This window comes from Gymnoscopelus braueri, assembly GCF_963280865.1.
Source record: "Gymnoscopelus braueri genome assembly, contig: SCAFFOLD_144, whole genome shotgun sequence".
In the NCBI taxonomy this organism is placed as follows: domain Eukaryota; kingdom Metazoa; phylum Chordata; class Actinopteri; order Myctophiformes; family Myctophidae; genus Gymnoscopelus; species Gymnoscopelus braueri.
The window spans coordinates 60,337-81,333 of NW_027660736.1; the positions used below are offsets into that span (position 1 = coordinate 60,337).

General features: G+C 40.2%; 1 protein-coding gene across 2 annotated transcripts; it reads left to right on the forward strand.

The window, feature by feature from the left end:
* LOC308081248 (myelin-oligodendrocyte glycoprotein-like) lies at positions 1-17,419 on the forward strand. 2 transcript variants are annotated; one of them, XM_080457636.1, is made up of 6 exons: positions 1-75; positions 2,653-2,748; positions 14,002-14,340; positions 15,386-15,427; positions 16,544-16,703; positions 17,273-17,419. In XM_080457636.1, the coding sequence occupies exons 2-6, from the start codon at positions 2,661-2,663 to the stop codon at positions 17,298-17,300; spliced, it is 657 nt and encodes a 218-aa protein (XP_080313762.1). In that variant the 5' UTR covers positions 1-75; positions 2,653-2,660; the 3' UTR covers positions 17,301-17,419. The 2 variants fall into 2 exon arrangements, with proteins under 2 accessions (XP_080313762.1, XP_080313763.1); XM_080457637.1 differs by lacking the exon at positions 2,653-2,748 and having other exon boundaries at positions 23-75.
* Positions 17,420-20,997: the final 3,578 nt, after the last annotated feature.

Genomic DNA, 20,997 nt, shown 5'->3' on the forward strand with positions numbered 1-20,997 from the left:
GAGGTTGAAATTCCTAGATTCTTCAGACAGTGGGCTGCAGGCACCCAATGGCCCTTGGCCCTCGAGGAGCAGCAGGTTAGTTTTTTTATTTTGTTTGTCTTTTTACGTTTTCTCAAAGAATGCCTTAATTTATAGAAGCTGAAAAGGATAGTGAGATAGAATGCATGCCAAGTTGTCATGCATACTATCATTGACAACAGAAAAACTTGTGTATTATAGTTTATAAACAGGCAGGCAGGGGTATAGCTTGGTGTACTGCTTTTATATTGACGTTCACGTGAAAGCACGTTCCCTTTTTATTGTAAGTTCTGCCAGCAGATGGCATCAGTTAACCTTTGTTTTTGAGTGCTGCAAATTAAAATAGATTTGAAAATCAGAATGCTGCTGTTGATAGCTGCTGCTACGCTATTCAGTGGTTCTCAACATCGGGCCTGGGGATCCCCAGGAGTCCTTGAGGGGGTTCCAGGGGGTACCCGACTTAAATGACTGGTATTCAATCTTCACCATTATAACTAACTAACTAACTAACTAACTAGAGAATGTATAAGAAAGGTTATTTTGATCAGTTTCACTGTTATCTCTATACCTACAGTATAGGCTACATAGACATGTATAGCACTGGTTCTCAAAGTAAGGTCAAGGGACCCCCAGAGTCATAGAGGATGTTCCAGGGGGTCCCCAGCTAAATTAGTTAATATAGCATAAACATCAGTTTAACCACTTTAACCCTATTTGATACGTTTACAAAAAATATATACTATGTATGTATGAATTCATTATTATTTTGCAGTGGGGAGTAAGAATTCTGACAGGCACTCATCATATGTTCAAACATATTTGAATGGTATAGAATTTCCCTCTTTATTGGGAAAGTGGTATTCAGAGTATTGCAATATTACTGTAATGCGTGGTTGTGGGTCAAAATCTCAAGGCTTACACCTGGACTTGTACCACGGCACATCATTTTACAGTGGGGAGTGAGATTATGGCAGACAGTCATCCTGTGAAAATTCCATCATTGGATTATTGGAAAGTCTAATAAACGATATTCATTGTATTTGCAACGTTACGCCATTGAATCATACCCAAGAAAGCACTAGCTTATGTAACCTGGAGAGTAGGATTTTGACAGGATTTTGACAGACATTTTGTTCTGTCAAAGTTCCACACAACCCAATTGATCATTCTAAAGTTTAATACACTTGATATCCATTGTGTTTACATCTTTAGGTCACTGAAAGCACCATAGCGTCTATTTAATAGTGTTTTAACCTGGGGAGTGAGATTTTGACACGCAATTTGTTATGTCCAAATTGTACATAGATGTTCCTTATAATAACATCAATTGATCTGTTACAGTTGCGCTATAGGATATTTCATACTCATACTATATTGTTTGCCCATGTATAACTGCCTTCACAAATGTGTGGACACGGCCTATTTCTGACAAATTGCATACATCCTGAAAGCAACCTCCAATTATCCCCAAACTGGAATCACATGTTGAATAGAGTTCTGTCAGGGCAACTCATAAATGGATAAAGACAACTCATGAAGGATAAGATATATTTATTGAATATAAAATGAGCAATATATTTATTATGGTTTCACAATGAATTGGATCTGCTTTTAGGTACTCTGATAAAGCACATCTCCCAACCATAGGGACTCCCAATCCCCCGTACATACACAGCAGATCCAAAACAACAGGTGGTAGCTGGGTTGGTGGAGGGTGAGCAGCAATTTTAGCAACAGCAAAGAACAGCAGCGCAGCAGCAGCAGCAAACAGTGTGTGTGCAGCAAAAGCAAGCAGAAAGAGAAGTGCAAGCTTCCAGCTTAAATAGAGCGGTCTGAGGATGAAATGAGTGTGAGTGGATGAGTGGATGAGTACGTGGAGCTGACGCAGTCCAATGGTAGGCCACCAACAACTGCACTGAGTTCCCTGACAGAACTTGCTTTGCGCATGTCTGTGACAGGCGCGACGCTCATAGCACCTCTAAAAGCACCTTTCTGTCTGCCCACAAATGTGAACAGTTGCGACGTCTGTCATATTCTAACTACAGTACCATTACTGTTGTTACCCAACTCATTAGGAACTACATTTACCACATAATTTCTTCAGCTACTTTCAAAAGGGAGCTAAAAGCTTGAAGTAGATGGAAGTGGAGTAGTGGAATTCAACAGGGAGGCTACCATATCATCTGCTCAATTTATTTTTGTTTTATATTGTAGAATCCTGTATGAGGTTCATCGTTAATGTAAATATATTAGTGAACCTTTATAAGCATAAAGGACACTACAGTCACTACAGACAGTACTCTTTACTAAATTTAGCAGATCATTATTACCCATAGCTAATCCAGTACCATTTGATGTCATTGTTTTGGGTTGTTAATTGATTTCCAATAATAAATAAACATACTTTTGCATGAAGCTAGTATATTTCCACTCCCGTTTTAATAAGGGTATAAAAGACTTGAAAAATATCCCTCTAAGTTACGTTGTGAACAGATGGAAAAAAAAAAAAAAAACGTTTAGATTAATCACGCGATTAACTATGAAAACCATGTGATTAAATGTGATTAAATTAATTGTTTGACAGCACTAGTTGTATTATATTGTATCGTGTCTTTTCTTTCTTGTTGTTTATAGATGTATAGATGGCATACCTGCTTATGATCTACGATCAGAGACATTCCTCATGTCCTCTTCTAATTCTAGTTCTGTATCTGCTCTGCTGCACTGGAGGTAAATTACACTGCAATTAACATACAGTTTATGAAATAATAGATTTGAGTTAGAACCATGAACAATTAAAATGCTAAGAAAAAAACAAGTATGTGCTACAATCTAAGTAGGATTATTAGAAAAGGACACACCTGTCATCTGACACTTATGAACCCTGTGCTTGTAGAGCAGCTATTTTCAGCAGAGAGATTTGGTGTACGGGGGAAAAAGTGTGGACCATGTACAGAGATGAATGTCAACTAAGTCTTAGTTTAATATAGAGGGTTTTAAGGGGTTAAAGAAAAAACACTGGAAAATTAAATTGATCTGCATAGTCAAAATCTAGGGAAATCCAGAATTCCGTCCCCAAAAACACCACATATTAAGCACCTCCCTCACTCACCTGGAAACACTGATTTCATTGAGAGGTGTTCACAACAAGAATTCATATAATTTGTGTATTGTGCTATATTGTGTCATGACTTGCGAAGTAGCGCTTGATGCACTACACTACATGCACCTCATCTATTAATAGACTCAGCCCTGCATACACACACTCACCCATGGTCTACGGACAGAAAGTTTAACTCGCAGGTCCATTGAAGAATAAAAAAAAACCCTTGTACGACTTCTTACGTATAGAAAATGTGTTTTATTTGAAACTCAAGCTAATACAGGCTCTAAGCAATAGGCCTTGTATAAATGAACGAGGTTGGCATCCACCGTCATATTAGTGTGTTCAGACTTAAACCTAAACATGTTCAGGCAAACTAAATCGACCAATATCACCCAATATCAGACATACTTTTTTCCTTTTAATGACTGAACTTAGAAATTCAGTTGTCATTTTCTCAGTCAACTTTGTCTTGATGCAGACAAGCGGGTGCAGATGTCTTGGTGCTCATCCAGGCTCTTGTCATCTCCAGCCTGGACTACTGCAACTCCCTCCTCGCTGGTGCTCCGGCATCTGCCATCAGACCTCTGGAGCTTGTTCAGAAAGCTGCGGCTCGTCTGGTGTTCAACCGCCCCAAGTTCTCCCACACAACTATCCTTCTCCGTTCTCTACACTGACTCCCCGTAGCGGCTCGCATCCAGTTTAAAACCCTGGTGCTAGCCTATAGGGCAGTGAAAGGAACAGCTCCTTCTTACCTCCGGGCTATGGTCGATGCCTACACCCCTGCCCGACCACTTCGGTCTGCCACCTCGGGCGACTGATTGCCTCGTCACTCAAGGGTCCTTCTGGCCGATCCACACGGTCACGACTTCCCACTGATGTCAGGACAGCAGAGTCGCTGCCCATCTTTCGCCGTAGGCTGTAAACCCACCTCTTCAGGAAACGCTACCCTTCCTCTTTGCCTGGCCTACTTGTTGTTAACTAGTTGTACGAACGCTTGTTTTATTGTTGTATCGTTTTATTGGATCTTGTTTAGTCGATACAATTATTTGTTTTAGCTCCTGCTCATTTGACTTTGCTATTTTGTCTCATCTGTTTAAGGAAATAGGTAGCTGATATATTGCACCTTAGCGCTAGGTATACTCTTGGTTGCTTGTTTTTGCAGAAAATTCACTTAGGACTTCTGGTGATTAGTAGTTTTCGTTCCCTACCTATGTTGAATGCACTTATTGTAAGTCGCTTTGGATAAAAGCGTCTGCTAAATGACTGTAATGTAATGTAATGTAATGCAGAGGAAACAGGCTCCCTTCTTGGCCTCGCTTTTCACCCCCTCTGCGTATGAGGAACGCTGATCTTGCGGAAACCACAAACCTTCTGTCTGCCAGCTGCATCTCAAAAACCAACTGCCTATCTGAATGAAACCTTTCAGCAGCTTTGGATGCAACAGTGGTTAATTTATTTAATTCAATTCAAGTTATATGTATACACAAATATTAGATTTAGATTTAGATTTTAGTCACACACATTCTAAACTTCTCTGTTCTTCGCCTCTCTTCTCCTCCACACAGCTACTTACACATTCACACATAGACGCATGCATGCTCGTGTAGTTGTGCAGACTTACTTCCCGTAGATTACACTACTGGTTGGTTTTAACCAGTTCTCAAATGCACCCACATGAACTCACACGAACTGTCATACACACAAACTCAACATCAGAGTGTCAGTACCTAACCACTCTCTTGCCGTCCCTTGCATTTGATGAACTATTTCCATGTCGGCCCTAACCGTCAGGAGCTCCCGTATCTCTTCGTCTTTCCAGTTAGATATTTTACGTGATTGACACTTATTTGACGTCATGTTTATAGTTGCATGACATAGATGTCGTCAACACACCCACTCACTCACAGTGGATTTTCAGCCGCAGAATCAGCGGGTGCATTCACACATAATGCGGTTTGAGCCAAATAATCGGACATTACCCCGACTTAACTCAAGGGTCCTTCCCTACCAGCATAAAGTATGTTGCATGTCCGATCCTACTGAGCCGGAATATTGCGTTCTTACATACAGCGACTCTGTTTAAAGTCTGGAACTTAGATAATACAGTGCATGTATGAAAGTGTCATATCGATGGCCAAAACGCAAAACCTCCTATCTGAAAAATGTTCATTGTTGGGAAAATGAAAATGAAAACTACAAAATGTTGTATTTTTTTTGCACAATGCTATTTTTTTATGAAACCCATCACATAATACACCGTTTCTGGATGTCTGGACTATATTACATTATTATATGTTAATTACACTTATTTCATATAGCAAATGCAGATAGGAGGTTTTCCCCCACTTTTCCTGGATAATTCTGCAGATAGGAGCTTTTACACTTCAATGTTAAGTGATTGCATAACTAATTAATGACAAATAATACTGGCTGTAAATACATACATTTACAGCTGCAAACAGTTGCATCAGTGGTGTGGTCTAGTTTTTTTCCCGGAGGTATACGATAATCATTCCCTGCACGAGATGCGCGTGGTCGTGGGTATACGCTAGCGCGTTTTCAATGGATTAAATGGTAGACTGTATACGCTTTTCCCCAAAAAAATCTGCACTGTATACAGCGTATACAGCGTAACACGGTAGAACACACCACTGAGTTGCATTGAATGCTTTTTTATTTTATTCAACAAAAAAAAAAAGTTTGCAGGGCAATGCTCACAAAAAATGTGCTAAGAACAGTCCCCAGCAAGAACCTAAAATAAAAGTGCTTACAAATAAAATGTACAAAAAGGACAACAGGAATACAATTAGGTGGACTACAAAACAACTGGCCCAGGCACCCCTCGACATAATCCCCCTATACTCTCTACCCCCCAACTCCACCACCTGAAATACATCCCCACTCCCACAACCCCCATTCCCCCCAACCAGCACACCACATGCCCCAAACCCCACCCACCTAAACCCTCATGCCCTCCAACTCCCCTAACTCATACAACTGGATCACCAACCTTGTGTCCAGTGTGGACAGTGGAATAGTATGTAAGATCATTGAATGTCTTAAAGAGCCTATAAGCAAGGAGGAAAGACGGATGCCTTGACCCTAGAATCACCAAAGCCAGGGAGGAGATGAGAGCAGCACACAGGGACTTTGTCGCTGACCAAAAGGGAGAGGGTCTGAGGGAGGAATATAAGCGGAAGAAGGAGGAGCTATACCACGTGTATGCAACTGGAACAACAGGAGCTGACCCAAAAGATCAGGGACATTAAAGAGGTGCATGTTAACCAGAAGCATGGCAAGAACTGGAAGCTCATCAATGACGTTTCTGGCAGAAGCTCTTCTCAGACTTCTGGGGAGAAAGCGCAGAGGAACGAGTTGAAACATGGTACCAGCACTTCAAAACACTCCTAGGAAATCCTCCTTCAACCGAAGAAGAGGATGATCCGATGTTCCCGTCTGGTATGGGAAGGTCATGGAAGACATATCATTCACCATGGATGAGTACCAGAGGGCCAAGGCTACTATCAAGTGAGGCAAGAGCTGCAGGGAGGATGGAGTGATGTATGTGCCCATAGACGAGGTGGTGTTGGATTTTATCAAGCACACACGTCTAGCGAGCTGCCGAAGCTGTGGCGCAAAATGATCATCAATCCAGTACCAAAGTCAGGCGACCTCACCAAGACAGACACCTCCAAGGCATTAGCCTGAGCTCACAAGTCGCAGGTTTTAGACCCATCTCAGACCCTGTACTGAGAAACTCGCAGAACGGCTTCCGCCCGGAGCGAACAGCAGGCGGGCAGATACTGGTGCTGAGGAGGATACTGGAAGGAGTAAGGGAGCGGAATCTTTCAGTGGTGATCACCTTCATGACTTCCAAAAGGCTTTTGGCACCATCCACCGGGGGAAACTGATGAACATTCTCTGGGCCTACTGAGTTCCTGAGAAGATGGTTCAAATGATGGAGACAAGCTACTCGAGGCAGTCCAGGACTTCAAATAACTTGGGCCTGGACTGCTTCAATGGAATAGGACCTGAAGGTCCAGGGGGTACTTGACTAGAATGCCTTGCATGGGATGAGGAGAGTGTGGAAATCAGACATGGGAGAAGACCTCAAGAGGCGGCTGTTCGTATAGCTACAGTGTCAGTACTGCTGTATGGGGCTGAGACATGGACCGTCACAGCACAACAGGAAAGGGGCTTGGATGGAGTCTACACAAGAATGCTACGAATGGCACTAGTCACATGGACGGACCACATCAGAAATGTGGTCCTCTACGGTAACTTACCATGGGTCACAGACAAAGTCAGAGAGAGAAGGATGAGGCAGGGCACTGCGTCAGGCACCCATAACTAGTGGCAAGCAAACTGACACTATGGGAGCCAACCCAGGGCAAAGCCAGGAAAGACAATAAGTGCACCACCCTACGTAGATGAACTTCGGCGTAACAGCTTAGCTAACAACACTGTAGAGCTCAAGACCCTGATCAAGACCCTGATGCTAGATAGGAGAGTGTGGAGGGCAGCGATTCAGGAGTCCTGAGTTGGTGTTGGCTAGACCATACCCCCCCCCCCCCATACCCTATACCCCCAACTCCACCACCTGCAATACTCCCCCACTCCCACAAACCCCATCCCCCCAACTGCCAGCCCACACATCTCCGCCTCCATAACTCAAACCCCCATCCCACTTCAGGAGTCCCGAGTTGGTGTTGGCTAGACCACACTCTTGCATCGCATCGCAAAGACCCAATCCTATATGATCCGGCCTAACTGGCCTATGCCCCCCTCAACATAATCCCCCCCATACCCTATACCCCCAACTCCACCACCTGCAATACTCCCCCACTCCCACAAATCCCATACCCCCCAACTGCCAGCCCACACCTCTCAACCCCCATAACTCAAAACCCCATCCCACTCCATACCCTCATACCCCCAAATCCCACCCAACCCATTACCCCCACTCCCAGAACCCCCGATCTCCATGCCCCCAACCAGCACACCACAACCCCCAAACTCCACCCACCCAAACCCTCATGCACCCCCCACCCCATAACCCCCCAACCGCCACCCCACACCTCCCACACCCCATAACTCCAAACCCCATCCCACCCCCATACCCTATACCCTCCAACCAACACACCACAATATTCTCACAGGTTTGTTGGCTGCCACGGTGTTCACGTGTGATTTTGATCTGCAATTATTAAAAAATCACGACATGGACGTTCACATCTAAGCAGCAATGACAACCTCTAACCACAAGTTCAAAATGTTCAATGCCAAAACCTCCTATCTATACCTAAAAATGACCTCCTATCTACATAGATGCACATAGGAGGTTTTTACCTAGAAATAGTTAGGCTTACAAACAAACATTATGTTGTTAAATAATGCTTTTTTTATGCTCATTTTGAGATCAAGACATTCTACAGTACTATAACAAGTAATACCATTAACATTTTTGATCAACTCACACTCTTGGTGTGATAAAAGTTTCACCACCTGACACTAATCATTAGCAATCAACAAGGCAATGCAATTAACTTGACAGTTACTAACAAATACTTAACTAGTAAGGGTGGAAGACACCTTTTTATTTTGAAAATAATTGATTACTACAAACTGAAAGACATTTAGACGGTCTACATAACATAGAATTCCCAAGTTTCAGCTCTGTCTGCTGCTCAACTAGTTCTGGTGCAGATAAGAGGTTTTGCGCTTCAACATTTTAGCACTAATTGGCACTGAACAAGATAGGAGGTTTTAGTCAAATGACTTTTTCTGACAAAATGAGGGGCGGGACTATCTTGCAGACAGACTGAGCATGTGCAGCATAGCCTATAGTCCTCATCCACAGTGAAATCCGAAAATCATGAAATTTGCACTTAGGAGGTTTTGCATTTTGGCCATCGATATGACCCTCATCATTCAGTACATTGACACAGCAACAGTGGTGGAAAGTAACTAGGTACATTACTCAAGTACTGTACTTAAGTATAATTGCTTGATATTTTTTTACTTTACTGGAGTACTTATTTGCAATAATTTTACTTCTACTCCACTACATCAATGTTAAATATTGTACTTTTTTACTCCACTATAATTTGTAGATTTTGATTATTATTACAAAACAAATTCAGACCTATACTTTGGCAATTTGAAAATAGCCGATCTACATCTACAAGCTCACAAGCTTGTAGATCTGCTACTTTTAAATGATTTTTATACATTTGAAAAACGTGTGAAATGGGACATTCTGCATAATGTATACTTTCACTTTTGGTACTTTAAGTACATTTTGATGCCAATACTTTTGTACCTTTACTCAAGTAAATTTTGAATACCAAACTTGTACTTGTAACAGACTAGGGTATTGATACTTTTACTTAAGTAAAACATGTGAGTACTTCTTTCATCACTGCACAGCAACACCCTGGAGGTCAGAGTGAGTATTCCAGGGCCAGAAGGTCAATTGTTTGTTTTCCTATTCTCTCTGTGTGTCAGGTAACACTGGAGCCTGGGTTAAAACATGAATGAACCTCATCCCCCACCAGCTCATCAGTCTCCCTCCCTCTCTTGTTACCTGGATAACAGAGATAGCATAACTGTTCTCTTACCACTTTTTGCTCAATCTGGCAAACGATACTCAAGGCCACTTAACCCATTAAGACCTGAGGCCGAATGCCTTTTAAATCAGTAGTTCTCAAACTTTTTCGTGTCAAGGACCCCCAAAATGATATATACATAGGGAGAGAAATCTAAATTACCTGCTTGCATACAGTATCTGCTATTTTTGAGAACCACTGTTATAAACCACTGTTATAAATAAAACAAATATGTTGCTCTATAGATAAAATCTAAAAATGACAAAGATGCTTTCCCGGTTTTAATGGGTTCATTAATGGATTGCCTCATCGCTCATGGGGCAATTCCAATATGGCCAACTTAGCTTTGTTGGTTGAACACCCTAGACTCTGGGTCAAATCCCTGGGCTCCCCGAACACCACATATGAGTCATAGGTGTGGTGGGTAGGTTTCCCAGTGCTGCATGTATGGCTGAATAATTTTGCCCCACCAGGTCCACTTTCACTGTCACCCGAATAACATCTCACCGCCTAAAAATACAATATGCTATGCGTAGCCTCTTTCTCCAGTCAGCATAATATCTCCCATCACGGGTCATCACCTGCTTTGGGTGATGGACAGTAGGACGGACAACTGAGGTTTAGGTGGGCGTCATTTATCATTGTACGATGTGACCTCCAAACATATGTGACCTCCAAACGTATGTGACCTCCAAACGTATGCCATATTATCCCAAGATTGTAGCTTGGTGATGATCGACTATTGCATCACAATCAGTAGACTACAACCCAGACCTTTTCTGTTGAAGATTTCCGTTACAGCACAGGAAACATCTGCACGACGGTCGACCCCCAGGGGGTCCCCAGCAGGCTAATACTAACTTTAGAAAATGTTCTGTGTAAACTACTCAGTGCTTGCTTAGCTGGAAATGCTCATGTCTGTATCATGTATGCTGTCTACTTACAACTGTGTTTTTTTCTATTCCTAATTAATGACTGCTGGGTCATAAATGGTAAGCACATCTTTCTTACAGCCATATGTTACTGAACTTTTTTAGGACTTAAGCAGCAATAATTGTATAGCCTAATAGAATTTTATTGCCTACAGGATTACTTGGAATAACATTGGGAAATTGGGTCTAAATGTATTGTTTATTAATCTAACGTAACATCACGTTGTATTTTTTTCTATTTATAGAAAGGGGTTTAAAACAACTACACCCATCCTGCAAATGTTCTTACAAAAGAGCAAACATTAGGAATTAACTGGTAACTCAATCAGCCTAAAAATACACTAATTTACACTCATATATCACAAATAACAATTGCACCAAGTTTGTTTATGGGCTAACAAATAGTAATTATAGTTTGACCATAGTATGCAAATATGTTATAATCCTAACCCTCTTACAAAACATTTTCTTCAAAAATTACTAAATACATCACACCAACACCATAATAATTAATCAAATATTGTTTTACCTATAATCTATTTTTTCAACACATCATTCATGATCTGGAGCTGAAAACCTCCATTGTGTTCAATATATCTCCTACATTATGTCCTCATAATGGGATTTGAATCCCAGCAATCCCAGTGAACCTCAATGAGGAAATATCATGGATTGATATTAGTTTCCAACAGAACGTTTGTGTTCACTTATTCTTTGTTTTACGTTGATCTTTTCCCAACATCATGTCACATGTGGTCATGTAAATTAACATCACATGTAGGCTATAATCACAAATGATTAGGCTGATTCAATATACATATGTACATGAATATGTACATGAATATGTATATATATATATATATATATATATATATATATATATATATATATATATATATATATATATATATATATATATATATATATATATATATATATATATATATATATATATATATATATATATATATATATATATATATATATTTCATTTGAGTTCATCAATAACTCACTTCATTACTGTGTCAAGCTAATTTGAGAGAAAAAACTAAACAACAATTACCTACATATTAACTTGATTCACATTTTGTCCCCATGACACTTACTTTTAGTTCAATATGTGGAAGAAGTCATTGTGTGTTTTTGACTTGTCTATGTATTATTCTCTTGTTCCTACCTGATTATAATGGGTGCTGTAGTTGTCACTAATTATCACAGTAATAATTATGTGTTTATTGAAAAAAATAGGTTACATTAAATGATACTGAGCTAAATCAATCAAACACACACACACACACACACGCCCACGCCCACGCCCACGCACACACACACACACACACACACACACACACACACACACACACACACACACACACACACACACACACACACCGCACACCCACACACCCACACACACACACACACACACACACACACACACACACACACGTATGTGTTGCGTGTGTCAATGGTAACTGTTCATTTGTAAGTTCACCTGAACAGACACTAATGGGTTTGCATGTTTGTCAGTATAGTTCTCGCCCTGATGAAGACCGTTTGTTTTAACTCTATATCCTCTCCTCCACTTTTTTTGTGCTCTGATATACTCTTCTTTTTAACTGCGTCAAACATTGGCCAAAGTGTCAAATATGACCTAAGAAAGAGGCAAAATTTGTGAAAATCTCATATTTACATTCTCACAATGCCTCGCGTGCTTGCTAGGGTGGGGGGTCCCCAGTTCAAACATGATTATTTTGGGGGGTTGCAGCCTGAAAAGGTTGAAAACCACTGGTTTAAGTATAAAGTGGTCCCTGACTCCCACTGTATTCATCTTGTTGTGCAATGAGGACGCACACAAGCCTCATTTCCACTGTTCCGCCAAGAAGCGGCCCCTGCGGCATGTCTGAAAATATGCGGCAGTTCTGGGCAGAAGGATGAGGTGTTTAACTAAGAGAGGCCTTGGTGTGCCCACTTTATATTGTAGCTGTAACTGGAGATTGTAGCATGTTGAATATCTCCTCATTCTGGGATTTTGACCTTTTCATTCCCACCTAACCTCAATGTCATGTTTAACATTTCTTAAATCATTATTTTAAATAAAATAATAACTATTGATTGAGTGACTAGTCCTTATAATATATAATTATTTTTCTCTACTAGGCTATCCTTAATTATGTAATGATTTGGTACAGTGTTGAACCAAAATCAAATCATTTGACTTGTGTGTAGGCTACTCATACAGTACAGTATAACAGTGGTTCCCCAAGCTTTTAGCTCAAGACCCAAAAGAGATATTAGACGTTTGCCTGGGACCCAAATAGTGAAAATAGCAGATCTACAAGCTCACAACGCGGTGCGATGCGTTCCAAGCTTGTGGATCTGCTATTTTCACTACTTCTTAAACGTTTTTTAAATCTAGTTATGGTAACTATTTCATTTTCAAAATGTATTTATTAAATACTTTTGAAACATGTTGGAATTGTTTTTAATAGATGAAAATGTTTGACTTTCTTTTGTTTAAACTTGTTTAATCTTTTAAAATAATGTTTTTTTTAATGTAGGAAACGGGGGAAAAAAGGGAATATTTACTTGCAACCCATAAAAATTGGTCTGCGACCCAAACATGGGTCCCGACCCACTGTTTGGGGAACAGTGCAGTATAATACAATTCAATAAAAAATAAAAATCCTCAAATCTTGAATCCTTAATAGCATACATAACATAACAAGCATCTAAACAGTCAAAAAGCAGTAAGTGCACTCTCACAAATCTAAATTAAATGGCACACAGAGTGATTCCTGCACCATAGGTAAAGTCTTTGACAGAATCTGCCGCTCTGTCTAATATCGCCCCCGAGTGTTCAAACGGTGTAACGTCTACTGTGCCACAATGAACTTAGAAACTAATACAAATGAAATGCTCTAGTTGTCACTAATTATTACAATGATAATTTTGTGTTTATTAAAAAGAATAGAATAAATTGGCTACATTAAACGATACTGAGCTAAATCAATCAAATTAAGTATGTGAATTATTATTTAAAACAATTATTCCCAAATTATTTTCAAAAGTGTAAATAATTAAATACGTTTTTCATAAATACATTTTTCATACCACCCAAACCCATGAGTCTTACTTGTTCATCACAATTGACAGAACTGTTCCACTTGTCCACACGTAGCCTACTATGACACAACACATTAATGTCCAAGTCTATTTTCTGTACCTCTTCTCTGTTTAATTCTTAGTGCTGTTGCTGTGATGACACCTGCATTTACCTTACCATACCTCATTAAAGGTTTATCTTGTTTTGTCTTGTCTTGTTTTGTCTTCACAGGGAATTGTGTAGTAGTGAAAACAAGTGTTGGAGATGATGCTGTTCTAACATGTGAGTTTGACCCCACCCTGAATCCTACCATTACCCCTGCTGAAATGGCTATAGAGTGGTCCAGACTGGACCTACCACCTCGCCAGTATGTTCATTTCCAGAGGAACGGGAGAGAATTTCTAGACAATAAGAATACTTCCTACAATGGAAGAACGTCCCTCTTCATGGATGAAGTGAAGAAAGGCAACGTGTCCCTCAAACTCTCCAGAGTGAATTCATCTGATGAAGGAAACTACACATGCTTCCTTCCTGAAATCCAGCAGAAACTCACTGTTCAACTCATTGTTGGTAAGGCAAATGTACTGACAACTAATAATTGAGAAAGAACATAAGTGTTCATGTTTTACATTGTTGAAATAGTTTTCATGGATCAGTCTGTGTCCTCACTTCTGAAATATGATTAGATTGCCTGTTTTTGTTAAACTTATGTTTATACACAAATAATCTAGAACCCTATTCTTGCACATCATATCAATGTAAGCAGCCAGTATCTCTCTCTGACATCCTGCAGCATTAGAAGGAGATATATTACGTCTAGAGGTTGGTGATGGCAAACATATAGGGTTTTAAAGAAAATGTTGCTAGTTATTGAACAGTACAACCAAACTGTCTCTGACATAAGAAAATAATCTTGAATCCTTGCATAATAGCGACTATATCTAAATAGCACTGTCACACAAATATAAATAGAATGGCACTCAGAGAGATTACTACAATTGCACCGAAGTAGGTAAAGCTCTCCTGTGGGTAACATTACTTGTCTAATATCGCCCCCATGCGTTAAAAAAGGTGTACGGTCTAACTTGCCACAAATTACAATGGACTTAATTAGACACTGGTAGAAATTAATACAAATTAAATAGTTGTCGTTGACTTGTTTGTTTGTGTATTTATTTATTGAATTCACCTACTTTACAAATAAACTTGCTTTGCCTTACAACTGCAATCTATGGCTGTTACAGACACACATAGGACTGATTGTGTTCCTAGCATTTAGGTGTAATTAAGTATACTTAAGTTAGACAGTGTGAATGGTGATAAAGCTGCCATAAGCAGACATATCATTTGTTTGAAAATCCTTTTAGTTCAATTTTTCCATTGTTTTCCGTGTATAAGTAATGTGAAATGAATATCAAATATGTAAGTGTTAAATCAAGCAACTTAAAAACTGTCTGGGGTGGTGCACACAAAAGCCTGAGTAGATAAAGCCTGAGTAGATAAAATGACCACAGAAGTGTTTTAAAATGAAGACAAAGATGTCTCAAGAATGCGTTTTTTGTTTGTTTGTTGTAGTTTAGTGTTGGTTTGATTCTAACATTTCTTGTTAATTCAGGTGTACATGGCTCAGACAGTGACTCTACAGACGGTGGAGATGGTAGGTAACCATGCTGTTCTTTTTATTTATTTCTACCTACATCGTAAATACCGTAGCTGAACACATCAAGGTGCTATAAGCCATATACTGTTTGGTTAAAACAAAAGTTGTTTCGATTTGTTTTGTTAAAAGGTTAAATCTCTATATATTATTCTGATCGTTGTGTTAGGTGATGTAGTGCAGTGGTTCCCAAACGTTTTAGCTCGAGGCCCAAAAGAGAAATTTTATTTCTAAAAAAACGATCTACAAGCTCACAACACGTTGCCGTTCGACGTGTTGTGAGCTTGTAGATCGGCTATCTCCACTACTGAATAAAGTATTTTTTCCCCCTTCAATTAAATCATTAAATTAAATTAAAACATTTTATGGAATTCTTTTGGAATTGGGGTCCCGACTCCCGACCCACAGGTTGAGAACCACTGGCTTAGGAGGTAGAGTGTGGCCGCTTGGTACTCGGAAAGTCGGAATGTTCCCAGTCCGATCCCCAGCTCCCCCAGAGCAAGACACCCAACTGCTCCCTATGAGCAGGTTGGTGCCTTGCATTGTTTCCTGTGCGGTCTTTGTGTGAATGCAATGCACATTGTAAAACGGTTTGGATAAAGGTGCTATATAAATACAGCATTTAGTTCCCTTTTCTAAGCTTAACTTTGTATCCAACAGTTTTGAAAAGACTGTGTCCACTCAATTGATCTTCTTTATTAATTTTAACTTTGTGAGCTTCCGTGATTTCCACAGCACAGAGATGACTATTAAACGTAACGACCACACTATTAAAAGTCATGATTTATTACTTTGCTGATTCTGGTGGCAGAATTTTATTGAACATCTGCGTATAACAACCTGCAGTGAGGGCAGAGAGGTACGCAACTTCTCACCTCAAGTTTCCATTTCATGTATACTGAGCTTTGCATACATTTTAGACTTCCAAAAAGGGCATACAAATCTAAATAAAATAAGTTATGGATAGGTGAAAGAATGTGGTTGTTACTGTACATGTGAATTGGTTGACTTTTGAGTCTTTAATTTAGGAATGTTTGTAAAAATCCCTGTCGATCATGGAGCTGTATGGTGGATGGATGACTGAACATCTGCTCTTCATCTTTCACTTCTCTCTAGAGGTTTCTACAGTTGGAGACTTTCCCTGGTGGGGTATTCTTATCATCATCCTCGGCATCATCATGGTCTTCCTCAGTGTCCTGGTTTATAAGAGACAAAGCATTCTGGACTTTTTTGGCAGATCCCGCACACCAGAAATTCCAACTAGTGATGAGGACAGGTACAGAAATCAAGCATCTTTTTTTTTTATCCCACAGATTTTGTAACAATTTTTTTCACCCAGTGCCAATTGCCTGAGCTTGTAATCCTGGTCGCTACTCTCCCTCTGCCAGCCTGGGGAGAGCCCCAATCTGAGCTCATGCTTCCTTCAACGCATGAGGAGTGAGCAGGCCGCTCCTTATCACCTGACAGGGGGGAGTTTCCCCGGTAGGACATAGCGTCCCGGCTGACCAGGAGGAGGCAGTATAGAGACCAGGAATACTGCAGGTTTTTGTGAGGATATGTACCCTAGGGGACGCTATGCAAACTTCACACAGAAAGGCCCTTTCGCCAACTCCACCTAGGGTATGGGCACTGATGACGCGGAGGAGAGGACACTCCCCCAGCGCCCACAGAATAAAACCCAGGACCTTTTAGCTGTGAGGCGACATTGCTATACCGACTGCGCCACCGTGCCCCTTGAAATCAAGCCATCTTTAACCACAATATAGTAAATGAATTATTCCACAGTTACCTCTTCTTTCTCCTTCTCTGCCCCCTCCTCCACCCACCTGTCTATCTTCTATCCAGGCCTATGAATGCTGTCTCTGCGGACTGAATGTGATGAAACATCTGCTCCAGTCATGTAGCCTCGCCATCCTGCTGCATTGGTCTCTTCTGCAATGTCATTACATTACTGAACTTGTCCCTACTAATGTGACAGAGAGAGAGTTAAGCCTCCGTGTGTGTGTGTGTGTGTGTGTGTGTGTGTGTGTGTGTGTGTGTGTGTGTGTGTGTGTGTGTGTGTGTGTGTGTGTGTGTGTGTGTGTGTGTGTGTGTGTGTGTGTCTCTCTCTCTCTCTCTCTCTCTCCCTCTCTCTCTCTCTCTCTCTCTCTCTCTCTCTCTCTACCTACTACTACTTGTGATGCCACTCATTTTGAGCTTGTATATTTCAGCTTGACACTATTTTAAGTAGATTTGTCAAGTAGTTTTTTTTTCTACTAAAGTATAAACATTTGTACACAATTGTACACATTATCTGTAGTTATTTGATCAATATTTATCTGTCATATTGTTCAGAATCCATTCCAATTCCAATTGCACTTCCTCCCTCACATGCTACATATGTCAATTTTTTTTGCGAAAACGTGACCCTCCCCACACACCACCACCAAATTAGGAACAAATAATTTCTTGAGTCAAGTCAAGTGATGACAATGACTGGGTTTTGATGCTCCATACCCTTTGCCTGCAATTACCCTCATAAATATGTGGTGCGGAGCCTATTTCTTACAAATACGCCATATCATGAACGCCACATCCAATCAAACCAAAATTTGAATAGTCTCTCTCCTCCAAAATTAGTTTCACTTCTGCCAATGGGGGGCACCACAAACACACACAGGTGCACCATCTGTCATACAAACTCTATTCCCCCAACAGCTTCCTCATGTCCTGACCTGAAGGCTACTCCTGACAACGGGCAGGGTTGGGAGGATTACTTTTAAAAAGGAATCCCCTACAGTTACAAATTACTTGCTAAAAAATTGTAGTAAGTAACGTTATTTTTAAGCAAAACTTCCCAACCCTGATGACGGGCCCATGCAGCCCTGGGTAGGAAACCAGTCATTGGCGGGGATTTGTGGTCTGAGGAGCATGCTTTTCTATTGTATTCAAGCTGTTTTAACTCTTGTTTTAATGTCAATGCAAATCTGCCTCTTAAATAAAATTCACTTGACTTATAACTTTCCTCGGTTGTTATTATACCTCTATTATATTATTATTTCACCAGAGCTGAATCCCACCTATTCACTTTATGTAATGAAATGTATTACAATATTTGTCATTATTTATTACCCAGAAAGAAATGAGCAAACTCTTCTATATAAAAGCCCCTCATCAGCCCACCTCTTCCTTCACTATCAGTCTATCCACCTCCCACAACAACAACACCAGTAGGAGGAGTCATCAGTCAGTAACTCTGTCATTACAGTCTGTCAGTCAGTGAGCAGCTACACAGCATGGAGTTAACATCACTCTACCCTCTAGTCTGTGAGTACAAACGCACTGTACTATTATTGCATTCACTTATTTCATGTTATGTGTGTCCATTCCATTCTTTTCTTTACTTGATGAGGATGAATTATGCTTATGAGGACAAGGTGAGGAATTTGCCTCACATAGGCTCTTTTAGGGTCAGGGTGTTGATTATATGGTATGTTGTGGTTAGAATTAGGGCTAATAAAGTGTGGCAGTTGACCATTGATTCACTGCCTAGAACGACTAAAACGACTTTTGTCCTTTAAGCCCCCACTGCCAAGAACGACTAAAACGACTTTTAATTTTTTCAAAAAAAAAAAATCTTTTTTTTTTCTTTTCTTATTTATTTATTTAATTTTAACCTAAAGACCAAGGAGATATGATTTGTTGAAGATCTAGACTCCAATCCACTTCCTTGTTAACTTAAAACTTAAACATTTTGTATCTTGGCTCCTGAGTACTTTCTTTTTCTATGAAAAATCTCTGGCAGTTTGTCAAACGCAAAAATAAAAAAGTTCTGGCAGTGAATGAGTTAATGGGGAATGAGTTTGATTTAAAAAAAATGGGTCTAAATACAATTTGATATGTCAGTTCTTATGCAAAATGTACTTTGACAAAACATTTAAAACAGCTAGAAAACATTAAAACGAGCTTAACGGCTACTGTAACTTTAACTTCACTGTTGGAACAGCACTAAGGGCCCTGTCTAGACAATCTTTGTTTTGTTTTCCAATGAATGAATTTTAATTTGTTTAGATTTTTTTTTTGATAGAACTAAATCATGACTGGTGAGACCTTCATTTTTCAGTTACAGTATTTATTTCATGGACATAACTCCTTGTTGCAACATTACATTACATTAAACAATAACATGATGAAATGACCATTGGAAAAGGAAAGTCTGCCCATTCATTAGAAGGACAATATCATTTGAATCATTTTAAATTATATATATATTACATCACTCACCAGAGGATGGAGCGTGTGTTTTCAATGAGTCTAACATGCAGTGTGAAGTTGAATGTGAGTGTCTGATTAATGTCATATCAAAATATTGAATCAAGCAACTTAAAAGCTGTCTGGGGGAAATTCCCCTTTCTATTGTTAATTCATAATGTATATTTGTACGTTTGGGTCCCGGCAAGACACCACATTTCTCTTTTGGTCTTGAGCTGCAAATGGTTTGACCCCTGGTCTAAAGCAGGGCAGGGGTCCACAATCTCCTCATTCTGGGGTCCACGGACGCTTCATGACCATTATATATCTGTAGAACAGGTGTAATCCCACACTTCTACCTCTCATTACTGTTTTGGGTAGCTTGCCTCTTATTTTTGTTTCAGCTAGTTCCTCGCCACAGTGGATCATCTGTTTCCGTCTGCTTCTATTGTCTGCGTCTTCCTCTGTGACTCCTGTCAGTCACCTGCATCCATGGTCCAAACCATCTCAACCTCGCCTGTCTTGCTTTATCCCCAAACCTTATAACCTGGGCTGATCCTCTAATGTAGTCGTTTAAACTAATAGGGCAGTGTTACATTCAGCAAAGGCTTTCAAAAACAGATTTAAAAGGTTTTTTCTATCTGTAGGATCCCAGAACTACCTTTACATTGTTGATATGATCTAAACAATTTTTTGTTTTGCCGAACGTTTATGTGACCATAAACTCACTCTCTCTCTCTCTCTCTCTCTCTCTCTCTCTCTCTCTCTCTCTCTCTCTCTCTCTCTCTCTCTCTCTCTCTCTCTCTGTTTGTAGTGGTTATATCCATGGTGATTGTCTCAGCAGAAGTTCCAAACAGTGGTGATGTTATGAGAGGTACGTGATGATCCACAACTATCAATGTAATCAGGGAACTCTAACAAGGAATTTGATTTTAACATACAGTACACCAAACCAATTGTATTCTCCATCTCTGCCCACAGCCTCTCTCAGACTCAGTCCTGGCAGATCACAGTTCTTTCAATATGAGCCTGTCTTTCTGAGCTGTGAGGACAGACAGTCCAACTTTACTGTCTGGAGAGTGACTATGACCCATACTAGAATCCCCACAGCGTGTGATGTCTGGGGGAAGGTGAAATGCACAGGTTGTCTTGTCAGATCCATGCTCCACTTAGACACTGGAGTTTACTGGTGTGAGTCTTCAAAGGGAAACAGTAGCTTTGTTAATGTCACTGTGACTGGTACGTTCCACAAATCAACTACTTTGTTCAGTTTTCTGTCTGTTAAAGAGTCTTTGGTGTTAATACCTCATCATGTTGGGATAGTGTTGTTCAGAGTGATG